Below are 24,038 nucleotides of genomic sequence, written 5' to 3' on the forward strand. Positions count from 1 at the left end.
GTCTGCTCAGAGCACTGTTGAGAAAATTAACTAGTGAAAGCTCAGTGCTACCACCATCAGGCGCTAAGCAGAATTGCAGCAGTGCTAAACTTGCCCCCAGAAAAATGCACCCATAGAAGAACATAAGAACATAAGAACGTAAGAAATAGGAGCAGGAGTAGGCCAACTAGCCCTTCGAGCCTGCCCCGCCATTCAATAAGATCATGGCTGATCTGTTGTGGCTCAGTTCCACATTCCCGCCCTCTCCCCATCACCCTTAATCCCCTCTCTTATCAAAAACCCATCAACCCACGTCTTAAAAATATTTAGCGAGAAGGGATTTCTGCTGGTTTCAACGGTAGCACACGAATTTGTTTTTCATTCATTCATGGGGCATAAGCATCGCTGGATGGGCCAGTATTTATTGCCCATCCCTAGTTGCCCTTGGCTAGGGCATTTCAGAGGGCTGCTGAGAGTCATCACATTGCTGGGGCTCTGGAGTCACATTTTGATTTGTCACATGTTTTGGTATACATCGAAAAGTATTATTTCTTGCGTGCTACACAGACACAGCATACCGTACATAGAGAAGGAAAGGAGAGGGCCCAGAATGTAGTGTTACGGTCATAGCTAGGGTGTAGAGAAAGATCAACTTAATGCGAGGTGGTCCATTCAAAAGTCTGATAGTAGCAGGGAAGAAGCTGTTCTCAACTGGGTTGGTATGTGTCCTCAGAATTTTGTGCCTTTTTCCCAACAGAAGAAGATGGAAGGGAGAATGTCCAGGCTGCGTGGCGTCCTTAATTATGCTGGCTGCTTTGCCAAGGCAGCAGTAAGTGCAGACAGAGTCAATGGAAGGGAGGCTGGTTTGAGTGATGGACTGGTCTTCATTCACAACCTTTTGTAGGTTCTCACAGTTCTCTGCAGTCAGAGCAGGAGCCATACCAGGCTGTGACACAACCAGGAAGAATGCTTTCTATGCTGCATCTGTAAAAGTTGGTGAGAATCATAGCGGACATGCCAAATTTCCTTACTCTTCTGAGAAAGTAGAGGCGTTGGTGGGCTTCCTTAACCATAGTGCTAGCATGGGAGGACAAGGGTGGGTTATTGATGATCTGAACCTAAAAACATGAAGCCCTCGACCATTTCTTCCCATTGATGTAGATAAGGGTATGTTCTCCTCTACGCTTTCTGAAGTCGATTACTATCTCCTTCATTTTGTTGACACTGGGGAATAGATTGTCATCGCACCAGTTCACCAGATTTTCTCTCTCATTCCTATACTCTGTCTCGTCACATGTAGGCCAGACCGGGTAAGGATGGCAGATTTCCTTCCATAAAGGACATTAGTAGAACAAATGAGTTTTTCTGACAATCGACAATGGTTTCATGGTCATCAGTAGATTCTTAATTCCAGATATTTTTTATTGAATCCAAATTCCACCATCTGCCGTGGTGGGATTTGAACCCGGGTCCCCAGAACATTAGCTGAGTTTCTGCATTAAAAGTCTAGTGATAATACCACTCGGTCATCGCCTCCCCTATAACTGAGCTTCAGAATGTCACAAGTCAGTTCCACAGTGCAGGTCTATCTCTTATTAAACATTAAATTGGAGATTTCATTCAAAGGCCACAGTATGGTAGGAATAATAAAAATACAATAGTACAATACAGCAGCATTCGACTCATCCAATCCGCACAGGCTGCTCTGAAGAGCAATCCAGTTCAATAGTGGTACAAGCTACATTTACGTAGCATCATCACAGTAGAAAAACCTTTCAAGATGCTTCACAGCAGCAACTTCCATAATAAATCTGTCACCAAGCCATGCAAGGAGGACTCAGGGCAGATGCGTGACGCACGTACAATGAACCAATGCTCTGGAGCAACTGTGGAGCTCATAACTAACGCTTTCTGTCAGCGTGAGTTTCCTCCAGGTGCTCCAGTTTCCTCCTGCAGTCCAAAGATACGCAGGGTATTTGGATTAGCCATGGTAAATGTGTGGGGTTACAGGGATAGGGCAGGGGTTGAGCTTGCGTAAGACGCTCTTTCAGGGAGGTGATGCAGACCCGATGGGCCTAATGGTCTCCTTCTGCACTGTAGGGATTGTATGGTTCTAATTATTCTGAATTGGAAACATGAGGCAAAGGGGAGTGAGATACAATTCTATACAAATGCTGCTGCAGCACTTGGAACAAGTGTGTTAATTTCCCCTTTCTTTAGCATCGTTTCATGGGTTGCCCCATCACATCAACATTCCCAATCACTTACCCCTGTAAAAATCAGCATTCCCCAGAAATAACACACTGTTCAGGAGAACCATGACCCAGCAGAGTGGAAGCAGGTAAAAGACAGAGAGCGTTCCCAGCAGGCTTCCATAAAACCTGAACAAGATAGAAAGCAAGGCAAAATATCCAGCATTAGCACTGCAGAATTTTAGACAATTTTTACAGATGCACCATAGAAAGCATTCTTTCTGGTTGTATCACAGTTTGGTATGGCTCCTACTCTGCCCTAGACCACGAGAAACTACAAAAGGTCGTGAATGTAGCCCAATCCATCACGCAAGCCAGCCTCCCATCCACTGACTGTCTACACTTCCCGCTGCCTCACTAAAGCAGCCAGCACAATTAAGAGCCCCATGCACCCCAGATATTCTCTCTTCCAACTTCTTCCATTAGGAAAAAATCTGAGGTCACTTTTCAACCCACTCACGAACAGTTTCTTACCCGCTGCCATCAGGCTTTTGAATGGACTTACCTCTCACTAAGTTGATCTTTCTCCACACCCCAACTGTGACTGTAACACTACATCCTGCACCCTTTTCTTCTCTATGTACAGTATGCTTTGTCTGTATCACATGCGAGAAACAATTTTTTTCACTGTATACATATGACAATAACAAATCAAAATCAAATCAAATATAAATACAAATACAATGTTACGTGGTCACCAGGAGCTTAAGAACAGGAGGAGACTGTTCACCTCCTCAAGCCTGTTCTGTCATTGACCGAGATCCTGAATTTAGATCATAAGACATAGGAGCAGAATTAGGCCACTGGGCTCATAGAGTCTGCTCCACCATTCAATCATGGCTGATATTTTTACTCATCCCCATTCTCTGCCTTTTCACCATAACCCCTGATCCCCTTATTAATCAAGAATCTATCTATCTATCTCTGTCTAAAGACACTCAATGACCTGGTCTCCACAGCCTTCTGCGGCAAATTTCCACAGATTCATCGCTCTCTGACTGAAGAAATTTCTCCTCATCTCTATTTTAAAAGGATCGTCCCTTTAGCCTGTGGTTTTACTTTTTCCTACTAGTGGAAACATCCTCTCCATATCTATTCTTTCCAGACCTCGCAGTATCCTTAAGTTTCAATAAGATCCCCCCCCTATCCTTCTGAACTCCAAGAGGTACAGACCCAGAGACCTCAACCATTCCTTATACGAGAAGCTTTCATTCCAGGGATCATTCTCGTGAACCTCCTCTGGACCCTTTCCAAGACCAACACATCCTTCCTTAGATAAGGGGCCCAAAACTGCTCACAATACTCCAAATAGGGTCTGACCAGTGCTTTATACAGCCTCAGAAGTACATCCCCTGCTCTTGTATTCTAACCCTCTCGGCATGAATGTTAACATTGCATTTGCCTTCCTAACTGAAGACTGGACCTGCACGTTAATCTTAAGAGAATCTTGAGCGATGACTCCCAAGTCCCTTTGTATTTCTGATTTCTTAAGCATTTTCTCATTTAGAAAATAGTCTATGACTCCAGTCTTCCTTCCAAAGCGCGTAACCTCACATTTTTCCACATTGGACAAAGAAGTGGCAGATGGAATACAATCTCCTAACCTGTCCAAGTCCTTCTGCAGTCCCCCTAATTCCTCAATACTACCTGTCCCTCTACATACTTGTATCATCTGCAAATTTAGCAACAGTTTCAGTTCCTTCCTCCAAATCATTAATGTATATTGTGAAAAGTTGTGGCCCCAGCACTGACCCCTGAGACACACCACTAGTCGCTGGCTGCCATCCTGAAAAAGACCCCTTTATCCCCACTCTCTGCTTCTGCCAGTCAGCCAATCCTCTATCCATGCCAGGATCTTACCCTTAACACCATGGGCACTTAATTAACAGTCTCCTATGCAGCACCTTGTCAAAGACCTTCTAGAAATCTAAATACATAAAGCCCACTGGTTCTCTTTTATCTAACTTCCTTGTTATGTCTTCAAATAACTCTAACAGATTTGTCAGGCATGACCTTCCCTTGAGAAAGCCATGCTGACTCAGTCCTACTTTATCATGCACTTCTAAGTACTTTGCGATCTCATCTTTAATTGATCTATATCTTAACCCCAAACACTTGTCTTGGCTCCAAATCCTGTTTTTTTAAAACATTGCATAGCAAAACAAAACTGTAAACATCTCTTAAGATTAATTGAGTTAGTATTTACTACCTTTAGTGGGAGACAGTTGCACAACCTGACCACCTATTGAGTGAAGGAGCGAAAGGCGGTAACTTGCGTGAACTTCTGCCCTGAACAATTGGCTAGAATTCAGGTTATCTTCACCGTATCTAAGATTTCCTTCCAGCAGTAGCAGAATGCTTCTGTGATGATTGATCTGCTGTGTTGGTCTTAAAGGAACAGTTTCTCTATCTATCAACTCCTTCCAAAACACTAAAAATCTCAATCAAATCATCCCTTAACTTTCTATGCGAACAGAAGTAGGCTATTCGGCCCCTCAAGTCTGCTCTATCATTCAATTAGAACAAGACTTTTTTTTAATCTCAACTCCAATTTCTCGCACTATCCCCATATCCCTTGATGTCTTTAGTATCAAAAAACCCATCAATCTCGGTCTTGAACATATTCAACGAATAAACCTCGACAGATCCCTGGAGTAGAGAATTCCAAAGGTTCATAACCTTTGAAGTGAAGAAATTCCACCACATCTCAGCCCTAAGTGACCTACCTCTTATTGTGGTTCGTGATGGCCTGGAGAGGACATCCTTTCTGCATCTTCCCTGTCTAGCCCCTTAAGAACTTTTTAAGTTCCAATGAGACCCCCCCTCCTCCCCAACCTCGCATCCTTCTAAACTGTAGTGGATATAGGCCCAGTCGCCTCAATCTCTCCTCATTGGACAGTCATGCCATCCCAAGAATTAGTCTTGGGAGAGACCCTCTGTTGCACTGCCTCCACAACAAGGATGTCCTTTCTTAGAAACCACCGATGTCCAAACCAGAAAACCAGTTAGTGAGCAACATAGACTCAGGGGTTGCCTGCACATGAGTGACTTTATACTTACCTGCCTTGAAATTCATCTGACACACAGTTTTGGTTGCTAAATTATTCTATCCTTGTCCTTTTTACAGTGATATGCTCCCACCTATAATATTTACAAAGCCACCAATCACTGTGGCTACCAGCCACAGGCATGGCTCCTTTTTTTGCATTATTTCAGTCATTGATTAATCAAGTGAATAGTCACTGCAGGCTCAAAAGATCAAATAGCCTCTCCCTGCACTGCAGGGATCCTATGATCGTTATAAAATTTCCTGTAATTAAACGATCGGACATTCCTCAAACAAAACCTGACACTGAACGGCATAGGAGATATTAGAGCAGATGATCAAAAGCTTGGTCAAACAGATGAGGTTTAAAAAGTACCTTAAAAGGAATGAAGACTCAGAGAAGAAAAAAAGATGTAGGAAGGGAACTCCAGAACCTGGGGCGTAGGCAGCTGAAGGCATGGGCACAATGGACGAGTGATTAAAATCAGCGATGTTCAGTCAGCCAGGGTTACAGAAGCAGAGGTCTTGGACAGTTGGGTTGGAAAAGGTAAGGATAGGGAAGGGAAAAGTGTGTGGGAGCTTGCCATGTGTAAATTGGCTGCTGTATTTCCTACAATATAGTGACTATATTTCAAAAAGAACAAGTTGGGCGGAGAATACTTTGGAACATCCTGAAGTCAGTAAAGGTGCTATGCAAATTCAGATTCTCTTTCTTCTATTCCACCAGCAGAAAGCTTATGGAAGCCAGAGTGGGGGGTGGGCGGGGGGGGGGGGGGGGTGTGTGTGTGTGTGTGTGTGTGTGTGTGGGTAGGTGCCCGGGTTCAATTGCGGCTTCAGGTTACTGTCCATGTGGAGTTTGCACATTCTCCCCACGTGTGTGTGGATTTCCTCCGGATGCTCCGGTTTCCTGCCACAGTCCAAAGATGTGCAGGTCAGGCAGATTGGCCATGCTGAATTGCCCCTTAGTGTTAGGGGCCCAGCTAGGGTAAATACATGGAGTTATGGGGATAGGGCCTGGGTGGGATTGTGCAGACTCGATGGGCCGAATGGCTTCCTTCTGCACAGTAGGGATTCTACGATTCTAAGTTCCTTTGTATTTGAAATTTCTATTTTAATTATAATATTTGTCAGGGCTAGAAAATTCACAGCAAATTTCCTTCCCCAAATCACATCATCCTCCCCTCGCACTAATAGCTTCCAACATAACTGAGTGTTCACTTACAGGACAGACATCGAATGATCCTCCCAGTACAGGACTCGATATACAGCCTCACAACTGCTGCACGTCTTATTCAGCATCTCATCCAGATGAATTAAACTATGGAGAGAAAAATCCCACACAAAATGGAAGCGTTAGCACCAAAGTGATAATCATCAAATCCAAAATTATCAACTCTCATGATGTCATCATGGAATGGGGAGGGGCTTGGGAGGCTCACTCCAAATATTTTACAATTAGCAAGAGGTATGATGTGGAGACGCTGGTGTTGGAGTGGGGTGGGCACAGTAAGAAATCTCCCAACAGCAGGTTAAAGTCCAACAGGTTTATTTGGAATCACAAGCTTTCAGAGCACTGCTCCTTCATCAGGGGAATAGAGTGGTAGGTTTCACAAACCTGGCATATGTAGACAAGGACACAATTGCAAGACTCACATTACAACCATCATCTTACAATTGTGTCCTTGTCTATATATGCCGGGTTTGTAGAACCTACCTCTATTACTTACGTGGCGAAAAACTGCAGCAGGCGACGGTGCAGAGGGACCTCGGGGTCCTTGTGCATGAATCGCAAAAACCCAGCTTGCAGGTGCAGCAGGTGGTCAGGAAGGCGAATGGGATGCTGGCCTTCATAGCGAGGGGGATTGAATATAAAAGTAGGGAGGTCTTGCTGCAGCTGTATAGGGCATTGGTGAGGCCGCAGCTGGAGTACTGTGTGCAGTTTTGGGCGCCGCACCTGCGCAAGGATATTTTGGCCCTGGAGGGAGTGCAGAGGAGGTTTACTAGGCTGATACCGGAGTTGAGGGGATTGAGCTATGAGGAGAGGCTGAATAAACTAGGCTTGTACTCGTTAGAGTTTAGAAGAATGAGGGGAGATCTCATTGAGACGTATAAGATGATGAATGGGATGGATAGGATAGAGGTGGAGAGACTCTTCCCGCTCAAAAAAGACAGTAGGACTAGGGGGCACAGCCTCAAGATAAAGGGGAGGCGGTTTAGAACGGAGTTGAGGAGGAACTTCTTCACTCAAAGGGTGGTGAATCTCTGGAATTCTCTGCCCGTTGAAGTGGTGGAGGCTGCCTCGCTAAATATTTTTAAGAAGCGGGTTGATGGGCTTTTGATAAGAGAAGGGATTAAGGGTTATGGGGAGAGGGCGGGAAAGTGGAACTGAGCCACGACAGATCAGCCATGATCTTATTGAATGGCGGGGCAGGCTCGAAGGGCTAGATGGCCTACTCCTGCTCCTATTTCTTATGTTCTTATGTACCTCTCCACTCACCTGATGAAGGAGAAGTGCTCTGAAAGCTCGTGATTCCAAGTGGGACTTTAACCTGGTGTTGTGAGACTTCTTACTGGACATGAAGTAGTCATGTATATTAAAAATTAGGGGAAACAGAACACTCAATAACTGATGAATTGGCAAGACAAGTGTAATTTAAGTACAGGAAAGTTGAGGTTTTTAGGAAAGGAGACCAGCTTACCTAGACATATTTTGTTTGTTATATAGAATATAAAGCACAAGAGGCCATTCTGTCCATCTGGTTTACAATCCACAAGTCTATTTTCAGCCAACTCACTGACCCACATTTATGTGTATATCCTTCTATCTCTCCCTTCGAGCCATGGTTCATTTGGTGACATTCTTGCATCTGAGTCATGAGATTCTGGGTTCAAGTCCCACTCCAAGACAGGAGAAAATCAAAGCTGACACTCCAATGCAGTACTGAGGTAGGCCTGCACTGTGGGAGGTGCCATTTTTCAGGCAAGGTGTTAAACGAAGGACCCTTCTACACTCTACGGCACGGAGACAGACCCTTTGGCCTAAACTGGCCCAAGCCAACCATCAAGCCCATTTAAGTTAACCCCATATCCCAGGAACTATTTCGAAGGAGAACAGGAAAGCTATCTCCTGGCGCCCTGGTCAGTAACGATGCCTCAACAAATATAGGTTAAAACTGATCATCACACTGCTGTTTGTGGAAGCTTGCTGTGCACAAATCAGCAACCTCATACCGACATTAAAAGTGACGAGGCTGCAAAGCACTTTGTCCTGTAAAAGGCGTTATATAAACACAAGTCATTTTCCCCTTAAATGATTCAAAGCTATTCACCTCGACAATTCCTTGTAAAAACAAGCCCCACATTCCAACCACCCCCTGGGTAAAGAAGAATCTGCTGAATTCCTTATCCCCATATCGTAAATGACTTGTGTTCTTTTTTGAAAGTTATATCTGGCAAACCCAAAGGAACACTGGCTCAAGGTCCCCTAAACTAAACAGTTTGTACCGAGAATGCAAATACTTTTCCAGAAAGACATGGACAAGTTCCTGTCCTGACACGGGGGTGTTATGCAACTGACTCCTGTAATTAAAAAGATGATCAGACAATCCTCAAAACTGTCCAATTCAATTCACGCATGGAATTGGCTGTGGTACGCACACAAATCTAAAAAACTATTTATTTTGTTACAGATTCCTCCCAGATTGACTGGAGTTACAGAATCGCGGTAAATTTTGGAACACAGACAGTCAGCAGGATCATAGGACAGCACTGTTCTCTATGTCAAAGCTTGCAGATTGTTTCATTTGGAGGAACAGGAACTCCTCAATTTGTTAACTGCAGTTCTCATCAAGCAGCCACGGTTCACACAAGAATGTCTTGATCAAAAGCTGGTTGAAGGAGGATGCGCATGGGTCACCTTGCTCCAGCCAAGATGCATTCTTTCCATATTATTGTACTCACATGGAATCATTTCTACCTAAGCTGTCCGAGACAATTAATGAAGATCAGATGGCGAGACTAGACCATGCACACTGACATCTGACATGATGAGCATAGCTAATGGCGTTCTGATCATGAACAAACAGTTCTGATGATCAGGCCACAAGCTACAGAGTCACAGAGATTTACAGCATGGAAACACATCCTTCGGCCCAACATGTCCATGCCATTTTTTTAAAAGCACCCCAAAGCTAGTCACAATTGCCTACATTTGGCGCATATTCCTCTATATACATCTTACCCATGTAACTGTCTAAATGCTTTTTACGACAAAATTCTACCTGCCTCTATTACTACCTCTGGCAGCTTGTTCCAGACACTCACCACTCTGGGTGAAAAAACTGCCCTTCTGTATCTCTCCCCTCCCACCTTAAATCTATGCCCTCTAGTTCACTCAGCTGACAAAGGAGTAGTGCTCCGAAAGCTAGTGGCATTTGCTACCAAATAAACCTGCTGGACTTGAACCTGGTGTTGTGAGACATCTTACTGTGTTTACCCCAGTCCAACACTGGCATCTCCACATTCTGTCATCAAGCCAATTTTGTATCCATTTAACTACCTCACGCTGGATCCCGTGAGATTTAACCTTATGCAGCAACCTACCATGCGGTACCTTGTCAAAGGCCTTGCTAAAGTCCATATGGACATCAACTGCACTGCCCTCATCTACCTTCTTGGTTACCCCTTCAAAAAACTCAGATTTGCGAGACATGACTTTCCACTCACAAAGCCATGCTGTCTGTCCCTAATCAGTCCTTGCGTTTCTAAATGTCTGTAGATCCTGTCACTCAAAATACTTTCCAACAACTTATCCACCACAGATGTGAGGCTCACTGGCCTGTAGTCCCAGGCTTTTCCCTGCAGCTCTTTTTAAACAAAGGCACAATATTTGCCACTCTCCAATCTTCAGACACTTCACCCGTGACTACCAATGATTCAAATTATGATGGGGTGAATGGCCTCCTTCTGTGCCTCCTCGTTTTCCGATGAATGACTCCCAATAAAGATCTTTAGCGACACACTGACAAACTGAGATGTGACTTTCATTGTGAGCAAGAGAGACAAAGGGCGGAATTCTCCAGCTGCACTGATCTGAAAGCCAGAAATTCCCACCCGACTGTCAATGGACTTTCACCTGCCACAATTGCAGCGGCGGGTGAGGTAGAAGAATTCTGGCCAAAGACTGCTTCAAAATGACTGAGAAAGAAGTCTCACAACAGCAGGTTAGAGTCCAACCAGTTTATTTGATAGTAATCTTAGTCAGATTACTATCACATAAACTGGTTGGACTCTAACCTGCTGTTGTGAGACTTCTTATTGTGTTTACCTGAGTCCAACGCCGCTATCTCTACATCACAATGACTGAAAGAGGGAGAAAAACAGATGTCCATAACTGGGAGCAACTTGCTCACAGTAAGCGATTCTGGTGAAAATCCACTCTTGAGTGCATGTCCCACTGGTGTCAAAATTGCTATGGGTGTTGGAGGCACGAGCAGGCCAGTATAGGTAGGGACAACAGATTTCCCTCTCTAAAGTGAGCCAGATGGATTTTTACAAAATCGACAATGGTTTCATGGCACCATTACTGTGAATAGCTTCCAAGTTCAGATTGTTTTATTATTCAACTGAACTCATTAGTTGAATTCAAATTCTACCAGCTGCCCATGGTGGGATTCGAACCCATGTCTCCAGACTATTTGCCCGGGGTTCTGGATTTGTCTAGTGACATTTACAATCACACCACTATTTCCCTTTGAGAAACCATAGATGAGCACCTCTGTTCTCAACTCCCCAGCTCCTCAAGGTATTAAATATGCCCAATTTCAAATCATCAATTTTCTTTTAAACTCTTTTATCAAACAAAATCAGTCCAGTTCGAGAAATAAAGGACATCAGCAAATTCATGGCATGATTAGTTCTCTAGTTTTGAGTTCATTGATCTGAGGTGGAGCAGTGCTGCAGCAACTATAACAGTATAACGGAGGGGGAGCAAGAAAGCAAGTGCGTGCAAATGGCCAATGCTTCATGTGCAGCCTGGCAAGGTAGCAGAGGGCTGTTAACATTCATATAACCACATCCAGCTGACTTGATATGTTGAGAACAGGAGGTGTCAAGAAAAAATAAATAAATATTGGAACTTGAAATGATGGACACTGGGAAAACAAGCCTTTACCCAGTGTGTGTTCATCCTGAATTAATGTTGGGGATGCCATTTTCTTTATGAACACAAGTAGAGATTTTCCATTATTTATACATAAGAACATGAGAAATAGGAGCAGGAGTAGGCCATCTAGCCCTTCAAGCCTGCCCCACCATTCAATAAGATCATGGCTGATCTGTCGTGGCTCAGTTCCACATTCCCGCCCTCTCCCCATAACCTTTAATCCCCTCGCTTATCAAAAACCCATCATCCCAACAGCCTCGCACTCTAAACACAAGGTGGAAAGAAAAGGAAAATCTACAAATGCTACAAATCTAAAGAAAAAACAAACTGCTGGAGATGTGCCAATCTCCTTGGACAAAGAATTATGTAGATTATTTTCTAAAATACAGTAATTTGGAGAAATACTTCAACTGACTTTGGTCAAAAGCATTCTGCAAATGAAATTAATGGTCATTTAAAGCTTGTTATTGGTGATTATGGTCCAGCAAAAATATTGGCTCGGATACCCGGAAAAAACTGTTACTTGCTTTTTTCCACCAAATACTGCCATTGGGCCATTCATGACATCCGAAATGGGCAGGCGCCACCTTATAACATCCTGAAACAAAGGATGGGTGCTCCGACAGTGAACGCTCTCTCAGCACCACAATCGTGCATCATCTAATTCACACACTCAAGTCCCAGCGGTGGGAGGAGCTAAAAGTCCACAAATTTTTGATTCAAGAAGCAAGAATGCTCCCAATGGGAGTCACTCGGCAGAAGCAGGATGTTTCTCACCAAAGGTCACACACAAAAATTACTCAAACTTTCCCTCTCAGATTCGTGACCAACCTTTCCAACATTTTCATTTCCACAGCACATAGATAGAGTCATAGGGGTTTACAGCATGGAAATAGGCCCTTTGGCCCAACTTGTCCATGCTGCCCTTTTTTTTAAAACATCGAAACCAGTCCCAATTCCCCAGACTTGGCCCATATCCCTCTGTACCCATCATACTAATGTAACTGTCTAAATGCTTTTTAAAGGACAAAGTTGTACCCGCCTCTACTACTACCTCTGGCAGCTGGTTCCAGACATCATCGCCCTCTGTGTGAAAAAATTGCCCTTCTGAACACTTTTGTATCTTTCCTCTCTCACCTTAAACCTATGCCCTCCAGTTTCAGACTCCCCTACCTTTGGGAAAAAACATTGACTATCTAGCTGATCAATGCTCCTCATTATTTTATAGATCTCTATAAGATCATCCCTCAGCCTGCTGCACTCCAGAGAATAAAGTCCCAGTCTATTCAGTCTCTCCTTATAATTCAAACCATCAAGTCCCAGTAGCATTCTAGTAAATCTTTTCTGCACTTTTTCTAGTTTAATAATAACCTTTCTATAGCAGGGTGACCAGAACTGCGCACAGTATTCCAAGTGTTGCCTTACCAACGTCTTGTGTAACTTCAACAAGATGGTCCAACACCTGTATTCAATGTTCTGACCAATGAAACCAAGCATGCTGAATGCCTTCTTCACCACTCTGTCCACCTGTGATTTCACTCTCAAGCAGCAATGAACCTATACCCCTAGATCTCTTTGCTCTGTAACTCTCCCCAGCACTCTACCATTAACTGAGTAAGTCCTGCCCTGGTTCAACCTACCAAAATGCGTCACTTTGCATATATCTAAATTAAACTCCATTTGCCATTTGTCAGCCAACTGGCCCAATTGATCAAGATCCTGTTTCAATCCAAGATAACCTTCTTCACTGTCCACAATGCCACCAATCTTAGTGTCATGTGGAAACTTACTAACCATTCCTCCTAAATTCTCATCCAAATCATGAATGAGGATATAGGAGGCATGGTTACCAAACTGACTGAAGCACTCGCTGACATATTATTGGCCATTGTTCTTTCCCTCTCACAAAGAAATTAAATGAAAACATGATCAAATACGAAGGATACTTTCTCTCTGGCACGTTCTTCATGTAAGACACCAAATTAACAGCAGAGATATTAGAATGCACAGCATACACATGCACACACACACACACCTTTGAAGCTTCAAGAGAGGCAGTGGAATGTACTCAAAAATGTCACAGGAAGAGTGCACCAGGCTCAAAGTTAAATTTCATCCTTCATCACCTGATGAAGGCGCGGTGCTCCAAAAGCTCCTGATTACAAATAAACCTGTTGGACTTTAACCTGGTGATGTGAGACTTCTTACTGTGCCCACCCAGTCCAATGCCGGAGTCTCCACATCAAACTTAAATTATAAGAGCCTGGCTTTCAAGATCACAATAAGTAAAACAAAAGGGTCAGGAAAGGGGCTTATGGCTTTTCCAGTGGATTTCAATCCCAATATTTTCATGAAAGGTCCATGAGCTAGATTTGGAGCACAGATCTTCAGCACTGTGATGACGATGTGATCAGGACTCATGGCATTTGCTGTATCTTATGCATTCAGCAATTTCTGGAGTGGATCAAATTGGTTAGAAGCATTGGTGATGATGGAAGCCTCATGAAGAAGCCGGGAAGGTGTATCAACTCTGTACTTCTGGCTGAAAATGGGTACATGGCTAAGAAGGCCTCAGTCTTGCCTTCTGCACCAGTGCAATGTTAGGTTTCACCCTCACTGAAGATGAGGATGTGCATGGAACAACCTAAACATATAATAATAAAATGCATATTAATAATGCATTTTAAAATCTTCTCATTTTTGAAATGGTTCTCCACCATTTGTGAGCAGAAATGGTACAGCTTTGACCTGAACCATTTGTGTGGCATTGCCTAGCTGACTATAATATTCCGCTTATATAAAATAAGGCGTTTGATCAGTGAACCTTGTTCCCTGGTTGTTCTGAAAGTACCTTTCATGGTTTGGAAGAACCGTTCTGCTGGTCCATTAGGAGCAGGATGGACCTAACACGTGGAATACCATTCTCTTATAAGAAACTTTCAAATTCTTGAGAGACATATTAAGGTCCACTGTCAGTTACCAATTGTTCAGGGAATCCAAAACTACCAAATACTTCCTTGAGCTTCTCAATGGCCTTCTCAGATGAGCAACCTCTGGCCATTTGGTGTGACCATCAACCATTGCTAAGAACACATGCTCTTTGAAAAATCCTGCAAAATCCACATTGACTCATTGCCAAGCCACTTCAGGCCATTCCATGGGTGCAGCGGTTCTAAGGGTGGCAGGTTTCTTACCTTTGCATAAGAAGAACATGCTTTGATTCTCTCTTCAAATTTCAGCATCCAGTCTTGGCCACCAGAACTAACTTGGCTATTTCCTCCATGCGCATGATTCCACAATAGCCCAAAGGTAACTTTTCTAACACTCACTTTCTCAATGGTGGTGGAATGGTCACTCTGAGCCCACAAAGATTTCCTGACTACCAACAGCTCTAATTTCCTGGGGTAGTCGGGTTTCAGATTAGGTGTTAGCTCCGAAGTCTTTCCTCGTAAAACCAGATCCATTATTTCTGAGGGCACAGGGTCAATCTGTGTGTGTTTCCTCACTTGTCTAGAAGTGACAGGTGTGTTGTCTAGGTGTTGAAAGTAGAAGATATTCCCACTTGAGCAGTCTGAAGAACTCCCTGGTAGTGGCGATCTTGAAAGTCTATCTGCATTACATGTAGATTTAATTGTCAATAGTTAACGATCTAAGAATATGCAGGCAACAGCAATGCCCATATTTGCATTCTACTTGCTGCTAATGACTGCGAATGGTCCAGAAATGGTAGTTAGCAAACAACGGTCCATCAACAATGTAAGTTCTCTTCTGTACAGAAACTGAAGGAGTTTCTTTACTCCAAAGATGATTCCGAACACTTCCCTTTCAATCTGTGCACAGTTACTTTCAGCCTTGCTCAAGGCTTAAAACACAAAAGCAATGGCTCTTTCTTCACTCGATGGCATAACGTGGGAGACCACCGGTCCTTCATCACAAGGGAATGCTTCACATGCCAACTATGAGGGTAGAGTAGGATCAAAAACCATAAGAGCTCAGGCTTAAATAATGCTTCTTTGGCTTGCATGAAGACATTATTGCATTGATCTGACCAATTCCACATCTTGTTTCAGGCACGAGGGTTATGTAATGATTTGAGAATGGTTGCCAAGTTTGGTACAAATCTTCCGTAATAGTTCAACAATCCCAAGGAGGAATGTAACTGGTTAATTTTCTAAGACGTATGCACCTCTGAAATTACCATAACCCTAGAAGGAGAATTGTGCAGACTAGTGGCATCATTTACATGTCCCAAATAATCAGCGGAAGTTTGGAAGACCTCGCACTTGTCCTTGCAGACTCTCAGGTCGCAGTCTTCCAATCTCTGGAGAGTAGCATCCAACTTTTGAAGCTGTTCCTCTTCATCTCCTCCAGTGACTACAGTGTCATCCAAATTAGACTGGACCTGCTCAGTCCACTCAGGATCTGGTCCATTGCTGTCTGAAGCAAGCAGGAGCTGATGTGATTCTAAATGGCAATCTTCTGTGCCAGAACAAGCCTTTGCGTGCCATGATCATCAGAGGTTCCTGTGACTTCTTGTCTACATTTGTCTGCAAGTAGGCCTGGCTCAGGCCAATTTCACAGAAATGTTGGTCCCCTGCCAATCCCACAAACAGCTCTTCAATGTGCGCCGTTCTGCATATAACACACGATTAATGATAATCTTGAAGTCTGCAAATCCTTAACTATCTACCCTTATTGATGACTATTGGTGCAGCCCATTCACTGATGCTGACAGGTTCCAAAACCCCCATCTTCACCAATCATTCCGAGTCAGCTTCCATCTTCGGCCTAATCACATGGCACGAGGATTTTGTTTCACTTCCTTCTTTTATTTTCAGTTTAACTGTATTATCTTTCAGGCTCCCTAAATTCTCTGTCAAAACAATAGTGTGTTTCTTTAAAATGTTTGTGGGGCCCGATTCTCCATTGGTCACCATGTTGACTTCTGCCTAGTTCAGCCGAATCTTCTCAAACCATGTTTGACCCATCAGTGCTGGATAGTTGTCCTTCATTACATAGCACCATAGAACATTACAGCACAGGAACAGGTCTTTTAGCCCTGCTTGGCTGTGCCGAACCACTTTACTGCCTAATCCCACTGACCTGCACCTGGGCCATATCCCTCCACACCCCTCTCATCCATGTACCTGTCCAAGTCTTTCTTAAATATTAAAAGTGAGCCTGCATTTACCACTTCACACAGAGTGGTGGGAGTGTGGAATGAGCTGCCAGATGAAGAACACCCCCCGCACCCCAATATTCCCTTTAAACTTTTCCCCCTTCACCCTTAACCCATGTCCTCTAGTTTTGTTCTTCCCTAGCCTCAGTGGAAAAAGGCTGCTTGCATTCACTCTATCTATACCCATCGTAATTTTATACCCCTCTATCAAATCTCCCCTCATTCTTCTACGCTCCAGGGGATAAAGTCCTAACCTATTCAACCTTTCTCTGTAACTCAGTTTCTCAAATCCTGGCAACATCCTTGTAAACATTCTCTGCACTCTTTCAACTTTATTAATATCCTTCCTGTAATTAGGTGACCAAAACTGCACACAATATTCTAAATTCGGCCTCACCAATGTCTTACACAAACTCACCATAACGTTCCAAGTCTTATTCTCAATACTTTGATTTATAAAGGCTGGTGTTAAAAAAGCACTCTTTATGACCCTATCCACCTGTGACGCCACTTTTAGGGAATTACGTATCAGTGTTTCACTGATCCCTCTGTTCAGTGAAGATCCCTCTTGTTCTACTACACTCTTCAGTGTCCTACCGACAAACCTGCATGTAGAGACAAACGTGCCCACTTGTACAGCTACTTCGACGTAGCCGTTCAATGGAGCCACTTCTTCTGCATATGTCGTCAGCACTCTCCCTGATGGCCTTAAGGAAACTTTTTTAAATTTCTCCTTGTAAGTGGTCTCTGGCACCAGCAAGACTGCTGCCCCAGTGTCAACTTCCATCCTTACTCACAGTGGAGTGACCCAGTATCGGTGTGTAGCATCAGCAATGGTTTGTACATTCAGTGGTAATTCCTGCTCAGACTGAGATTGGCTATGTTTTTCTTGACTCTTTTGTACAACATTTCTATCTTGTTTCAATGTTGCTTTGATTTGTTTTTGTTTCTTATCTTTACTTAGAACTTGCTTTTATTTCCAGCACGCACACTGTATGTGTCCTTTGTCACAGCTTCGATATATACCATGTCTTTACACCAGCATTCAGCTGCAGAATGGCCTGGCTCTGTACATCAGTAACATGTACGAGTCTCAACAGCTTTGGGTGTCGATTCAGCTGACACGGTGTGTATTCGAATACACAAACTCAATTGCAAAGCATCCTTTGCAGCCAGTTCCACTGAAACAGCAATTTCCACGGTCTCTTTCAGAGTAAGGTTACCCTCGGTTTGCAAATGTTTCAGTTACACTAAACTACAGAGGAAATTAAACCTTTCCCTGCACCCCCTTCCCCACCCCAATCACTCTCAGGAAAGTGGGCACCTGAATATTTTGCGATGTTGGGTAGAGCAATTATAGATTGCGAGGTAGGAAGTTAGAATTTGGTGTCTGTAAGAATAGTGAAATTGTAAAATACTGGGTGGGGGGGGGGGGGGGGGGGGAGGTGTTGAGTAGCATTTGCATGGTCCTTTTAAAATGTGGTGCTTTTTCTGTGCTTAAAGGTTTAAAAAATACACAGAGCCCAAAATGAAACATTTATATCAAACAACAAGCAGCAGTGATACCAAGACAACAGGCTTTTGAATTTAGCCAATCAATTTGAATTAAGTATTTAGATACCAAGAACCTATTAAATTTAAATCTGATGCCTTTGACAACCTAGAACCATAAAGTCATAGAGGTTTACAGCAGAGAAACAGGCCCTTAGGGTGGCTTGGACAAGTTGGGCCTTTTTTGTTTGAAACCCCTAAATTAATCACAATCCTATTGTGGGAAATATTGATATGTCATCACAGGTATAAAAGAGGGGGCAGTGGGACAAAAAAGACAGAGAATCGCTAGCTCTCAGAGCTTCATCTGTGTCTTCGAGAAAGCACCATCTAGATAGCAAAGGTACCAAAGAAGAAAGAAGTTCCAGACAGAAGAATCAACAGAGAAGACCCAGAATATTCCAGAAGACACCATTCCTGGTTGTAATTCAGAGAATGATGAAATTCTATTTTGTCAATGAGCGGGAGTTGTATTTGTTTGAACAACATTCATTAGAACCTTGTTTTATTCGGGAATAGTTAAGGGATTTATTCAGTTTGTTAATAGTTTAGTTAATTTGTTCACTGATAATTAGATAAATAAATTGTTGTGTGTTGATTTTAGAGAGTGTCAAGGATTTATTTTGTATTTAACCACTAGGAGTTCCTGAAGAATAATCACATCACTGCACACACACTTTTTACAAACTATAAGGCGAGGTACTCTTCTTTGGGCGTTTCAGTGTTAGTCCTTGTTGGGGGGAAAATCAACCTCAGCTTTATAACAATACCTTCAGCTATTTTGTTTACCTGCGCAAAATAGTCAAAACATCCAGTATAGGAGCTCCCTCACTTCCCATTTTCAAAGGATTCCAAAATGCCAAAGATTCCAGCCGTTCTTCTACTAATGGACATTTCCCTGTGCACACTTCACAACGCATTTCCAGCAATTACCTCGAGTTTTCTTTCACACAAGGCAATACCCCAAGGATTTTTACACACTCAGCTCTAACCACCACAGAGTATCATTACTCACATCCACCTAGCCTGTCAGGTCATGAGAAAAGCTTCATTTCTAACTTTTCTGATCCCGACTTTTTCTTCGGCGAATTGGTCTCCCTGGGTGGCTGACAAGCACCGTTCATCATCCCCATCACTAGTGTTTATGTTGTGTATTGGAGGATGATGCTAGGGAGTAGGGAGGGTTTAAAATAATGGAGCTTTATTTACAGTGTGTATATCCTTTCACTTTGCTGTTTCTTCTCTGCCTGCTTCCCACACTAGGCACTAATGATATCACGTCCATTATGTTGCCCACTTAAAGCAACACTGTTTTATAAAGCACCTCTAGCATTGTAAAATAGCAAAAGACATTTCACAGAAGCATTATCAAATATAATTCAACACTAAGCTACCCAAGCAGGTATTCCTAAAACATTGACTCTGCTTCTCTCAGGCGCTGCCAGTCCTAAAAGCACAAGGACAGCCGGTACCTGGCAACTCCAAATAAGACAACAAGATCCTCTTCAAGTCACACAAACACCATTAGCCCCACCCTTCAAAAGCCTGGTCATATATCAGTCTCTTCATCGTTACAAATTTCTGCAACTCCTGATCCAAGGGCATTGGTACGAGCAGCTTCACCTTTAGAATGCAACAATTCAAATGGAAGATCAGCATCACCTTCCTAAAAGGAAACTAGAAATGGACAAATAGGAGGTTGATGAAAGGTCTTTAAAGGGAGATGGCATGAAGGAGGGGGAGAGAGAGAGAGAGAGAAGGGTTTAGGGAAGAAATATTTCTTAGTGGCTACTGATCCTCTCATAAACGCCCCTCCCTCCATTTGACAGGATACAGCAATGCAAAGAGAAATAACTCATGTCAGCAATAACTGGGCCTGTCCATCCATAGAGACCTTTGAGACTCTCAATTCATCATATGGCTATATGATGTCTCCCTTGGACACAAGTTAAATATCTCCAACTCCATTACAGTGATGAAACCTAGAGGGCAGTTTTGGCAGCAAACACCTTCTCAGACAAACACACCGTCTCAAACCCAACACTTCAACAACCATGCTCCAATCTCACCCCCTCCACCCTGGAGCATGTAGGTAACCCTCAATACCATTGGATATGACGGTGTGGCCACCTGTAGCATCTCAAGACCCCGCCAGACTGTAACTGCAGAAACCCTGACCAAACCATGGAGCACAATAACATTTTACCCCCCAGTCAGGTTTGAGGCAGACGTGCTGGAGTTGCATGTGCTCTCCAGCAGGTCTTTGGGCCAGTGAGGGAACCTGATGGTTTCCTCACTGTGACAGCAGTTTCTGCTGTGGGACAAGTTTGTTTTTACAGAGGGTGGTAGGGGCCTGGAATGCACTGCCAGGTAAGAAGGTTGAGGCGGATACGTTAATGGCATTATCTGGATAGACACATGAACAGACAGGGAATAGAGGGATACAGGCCGCTGGTCTAGATAGGACAACATGATCGGTGCAGGTTTGGAGAGCCAAAGAGCCTGATAAGTGACAGAAACCCTACAGTGCACAAGGAGGACATTCAGCCCATCGAGTCTGCACTGACAACAATCCCACTGAGACTTTATCCAGGTATCTCCACATATTTACCCCACTAATCCCTCGCTCTCTGCATCCCAGGACGCTAAGGGGCAATTTATGACGGCCAATGCACCCAGAGGAAACCACGTGGACACAGGGAGAATGTGCAAATTCCACACAGGCAGTGATCCAAGCTTGGAATTGAATGCAGGCCCCTGGAGCTGTGAGACAGTAGTGCTAACCACTGTGCCATGCCGCCCATTCCTCTGCTGTACTATTATCTTATACCAGCTTGTTCCTGTGCTGTATTACTCCTTTGCTCCTCAAACCATACAAAACAAGGGAAGAAATTTCAAAGATGGAGCGTCGGAGATGACAGGCACAACCACCAACAGTGGGGAGGATGTACAAGAGGCTGGAATTGCTGGAACCAAGTTAGGGAGGGTAGCTGTAGGAGGGAAAGCAATGAAATAATTTGAACACAACAATGAGATATTGCAGCAGTGGAAGCTGATCAGGTAGAGAGGGGTGATAGGTGACTGGGGCATAGCATGGGACAGAATACAGCCTACAGAATACTGGATAAGGTGAAAATTATGTAAGCTAGAGGCTGGGAGGTTGAACAGGGGCAACATGGTGGCACAGTGGCTAGAACTGCTACCTGATAGCACCAGGAACACAGGTTCGATTCCTAGCTTGGGTCACTGTGTATGGAGTTTGCATGTATTCTCCATGTCTGCGTGGGTTTCCTCTGGGTGCTCCAGTTTCCTCCCACAGACCAAAAGGTTGGTGAATTAGCCATCTAAATTCTCCCTCAGTGTATCCGAACAGCTGCCAAACTGTAGTGACTCAGGGATTTTCAGAGTAACTTCATTACAGTGTTAATGTAAGCCTACTTGAGACCAATAAATACATTTTAACTTTAGGAGAACACTGCAATAGTCAAATCTGGAGCTAATATCGCAAAGCTCTTTAAATATATATACAAACAATAACAGGCAGGAAAAGGCTCCGGTCTATCCAGGTTAGCATGACACGGCGGTTAGCACTGCAGCCTCACAGCGCCAGGAACCCGGGTTCGATCCCAGCTTGGGTCACTGTCTGTGTGGAGTTTGCACGTTCTCCCCGTGGGTATCCTCCAGCAGTCTGAAAGATGTGCTGCGTAGGTGCATTGACCCGAACGGGCACGGGATTGTGGCAACTAGGGGAATTTCACAGTAACTTCATTGCAGTATTTACTTGTGACTAATAAATTTTGACTTTAAAAAAGCCTGTCACACTCAACTGTGGTATCTTCACAATAGAAATACTCTAACCTTTCTGTCAATGTTTCTGGAGTGTAGTCCCAAGCTCTCTCAGCCTGCCCTATGTAGATAACTATAATGCTAAGAATCACAATTTTACAAATTACTTTGCAACATTGTTATGTAGGAAACAAGTTGTATTCATGTAGTGTCATTGATGTGGTAATTGTCCCAAGTCAGTCTTTGCTGTAAGAGTTCGAAGAAGTATTGTTTCTTCTATCGTGTTGACTCTACATTTATCCGCAGTTTCCATTATGGAGCAACAGACAGACAAAATCAATAGAGCGGGGACAAAGGTGGAACTGGAGAAGGATGAAACAGGCAGTCAAAGCAAGCACTCTGCGGCTCACGTGGTGTGGAAACAAAAGATGCAATGAACAAACAGGAGTAACCTCTCCTCCCCCCACCACAGCTCTGGAGAATTTGCCAGCGCGATGTCGCGTTGAGAGGAAATGGCTGGGAGGAGTTGGGAACAAAAGATCATTAAACATCCATTTCCTCAACTAGCTGAAATTAGGATGCAATGTGAACAGTTCACTACAGGCTGACAGCAACCTTTATACACTGGTAATGGTCCACAGTACAAATACCAATATCATCTCCTCCTCTTAATTTGAATTCTCTGTATGACTGATTTTGGCATTGCACTCTTACCCAGCTGTGTTAACGACATTGCTTAATTCCAATTACTAGAATAGAAAAACTCTTGTGTAATGCTCTAATTTATTTTTACAAGTACATTTTGCACAAAAAGGGTGAATATTCAAAAATTGCTGCTCTTCTGGCACAGAAATCCTCAAAGTAAACAAGTATTTTGTCTTAATGGCTGCCAAGGCAAATAGTTAGTAGCCTCTCAAGCTACTTGAGGAGGTTACAGTCAATATTCATTATTTTGCAGATACTTCAAGCTTTGGATACTTTCCGCCATTTGCCTGCACGAGTGCAGCTCCAACAACACTCAAAGCTTGACATTATCCAGGACAAAGCAGCCCAACTGATTGGCACCATATCTACATTCACTCCCTTCACAACTGAGAGTGGCAGCAGAGTGTGCCATCTTCAAGATACATCCACCTCAAACAGCACCTTCCATACCCGCAACCATCTAGAAACACCTCCCCCTGGAAATTCCCTCCAAGTCATTCACCATTCTGATGTGGAAACGTATCACCGTCTTTCGCTGTTGCCAGAATCCTGGAACTCACTTCCTAATAGCACTGTGGGTGTACGTACACCTCAGGAACTGCAGCAGTTTAAGAAGGCAGTTCACCGCCACCTTCTCAAAGGTAATTAAGGATGGACAATAAATGCTGGCCTAGCCAATGACGTCCATAGTCCAAGAATAAAAAAAGCTAACAGAACTACGGTATTTCTATTGAGTCATCAAAGAGGCAGCAGCCTCAAGAATAACCATTTTTAGGACCGCATAAATTAAAAGAAAAATCTCTAGATTTTGATCCATGGTACGCAGTTTGAGTGTTTCTATCATAACAAGGGGAGAGACAGTGCCTTCACACTCGGTCAAACATTGTGGGTTCAAACCCCATTTGCAGATAACTGAACACAAGCATGGTTTAGGCCTATACTCTCTGAGATTTAGAAGAATTGGGGAAATCAAATTGAGATATACAAGATGACAAAAGGTATGGATAAAGTAGATGTGGAGCAGACGCTTCCTCTTGTGGGGCATTCTAGGACGAGACGTCATAGTCTTAGGATAAGGGGTAGAAAATTTAAAACAGAATTGAGGAGAAACTACTTCTCCCAAAGGGTTGTGAATCTGTGGAATTCGCCACCTCAAAGTGAGGTGGATGCTGGGAGAGGGAGTAAATTTGAGGAGATAGATTTTTAATTGGGAATGGGTTGAAAGGTTATGGGGAGAAGACAGGAAAATGGGGATGAGGAGCACTTCAGCCATAATTAAATGGCAGAATGGATTTGATGAGCCGAATGGCTTAATCCTGCCCCTATATCTTACGAACTTATAAGATTCAGGCCGATTACGCTCCCAGGACAGTACAG

The 24,038-nt window shown here is 43.5% G+C and overlaps 1 protein-coding gene across 2 annotated transcripts in view; it reads right to left on the bottom strand.

Moving 5' to 3' along the window:
- Nucleotides 1–24,038, bottom strand: part of zfyve27 (zinc finger, FYVE domain containing 27) — a 186,276-nt gene that overhangs the window by 139,242 nt on the left and 22,996 nt on the right. For both annotated transcript variants that reach the window (XM_080205935.1, XM_080205936.1), the window contains exons 4-5: nt 6,500–6,595; nt 2,248–2,360 (exon numbers count right to left, since the gene is read on the bottom strand). In XM_080205935.1, coding sequence (XP_080062061.1) covers nt 2,248–2,360; nt 6,500–6,595 — 209 coding nt within the window. The remainder of the gene's footprint in view (nt 1–2,247; nt 2,361–6,499; nt 6,596–24,038) is intronic.

The sequence above is a fragment of the Carcharhinus amblyrhynchos genome, chromosome 17 (assembly GCF_965287045.1).
Source record: "Carcharhinus amblyrhynchos chromosome 17, sCarAmb.v2.hapA, whole genome shotgun sequence".
Classification (NCBI taxonomy): Eukaryota; Metazoa; Chordata; class Chondrichthyes; order Carcharhiniformes; family Carcharhinidae; genus Carcharhinus; species Carcharhinus amblyrhynchos.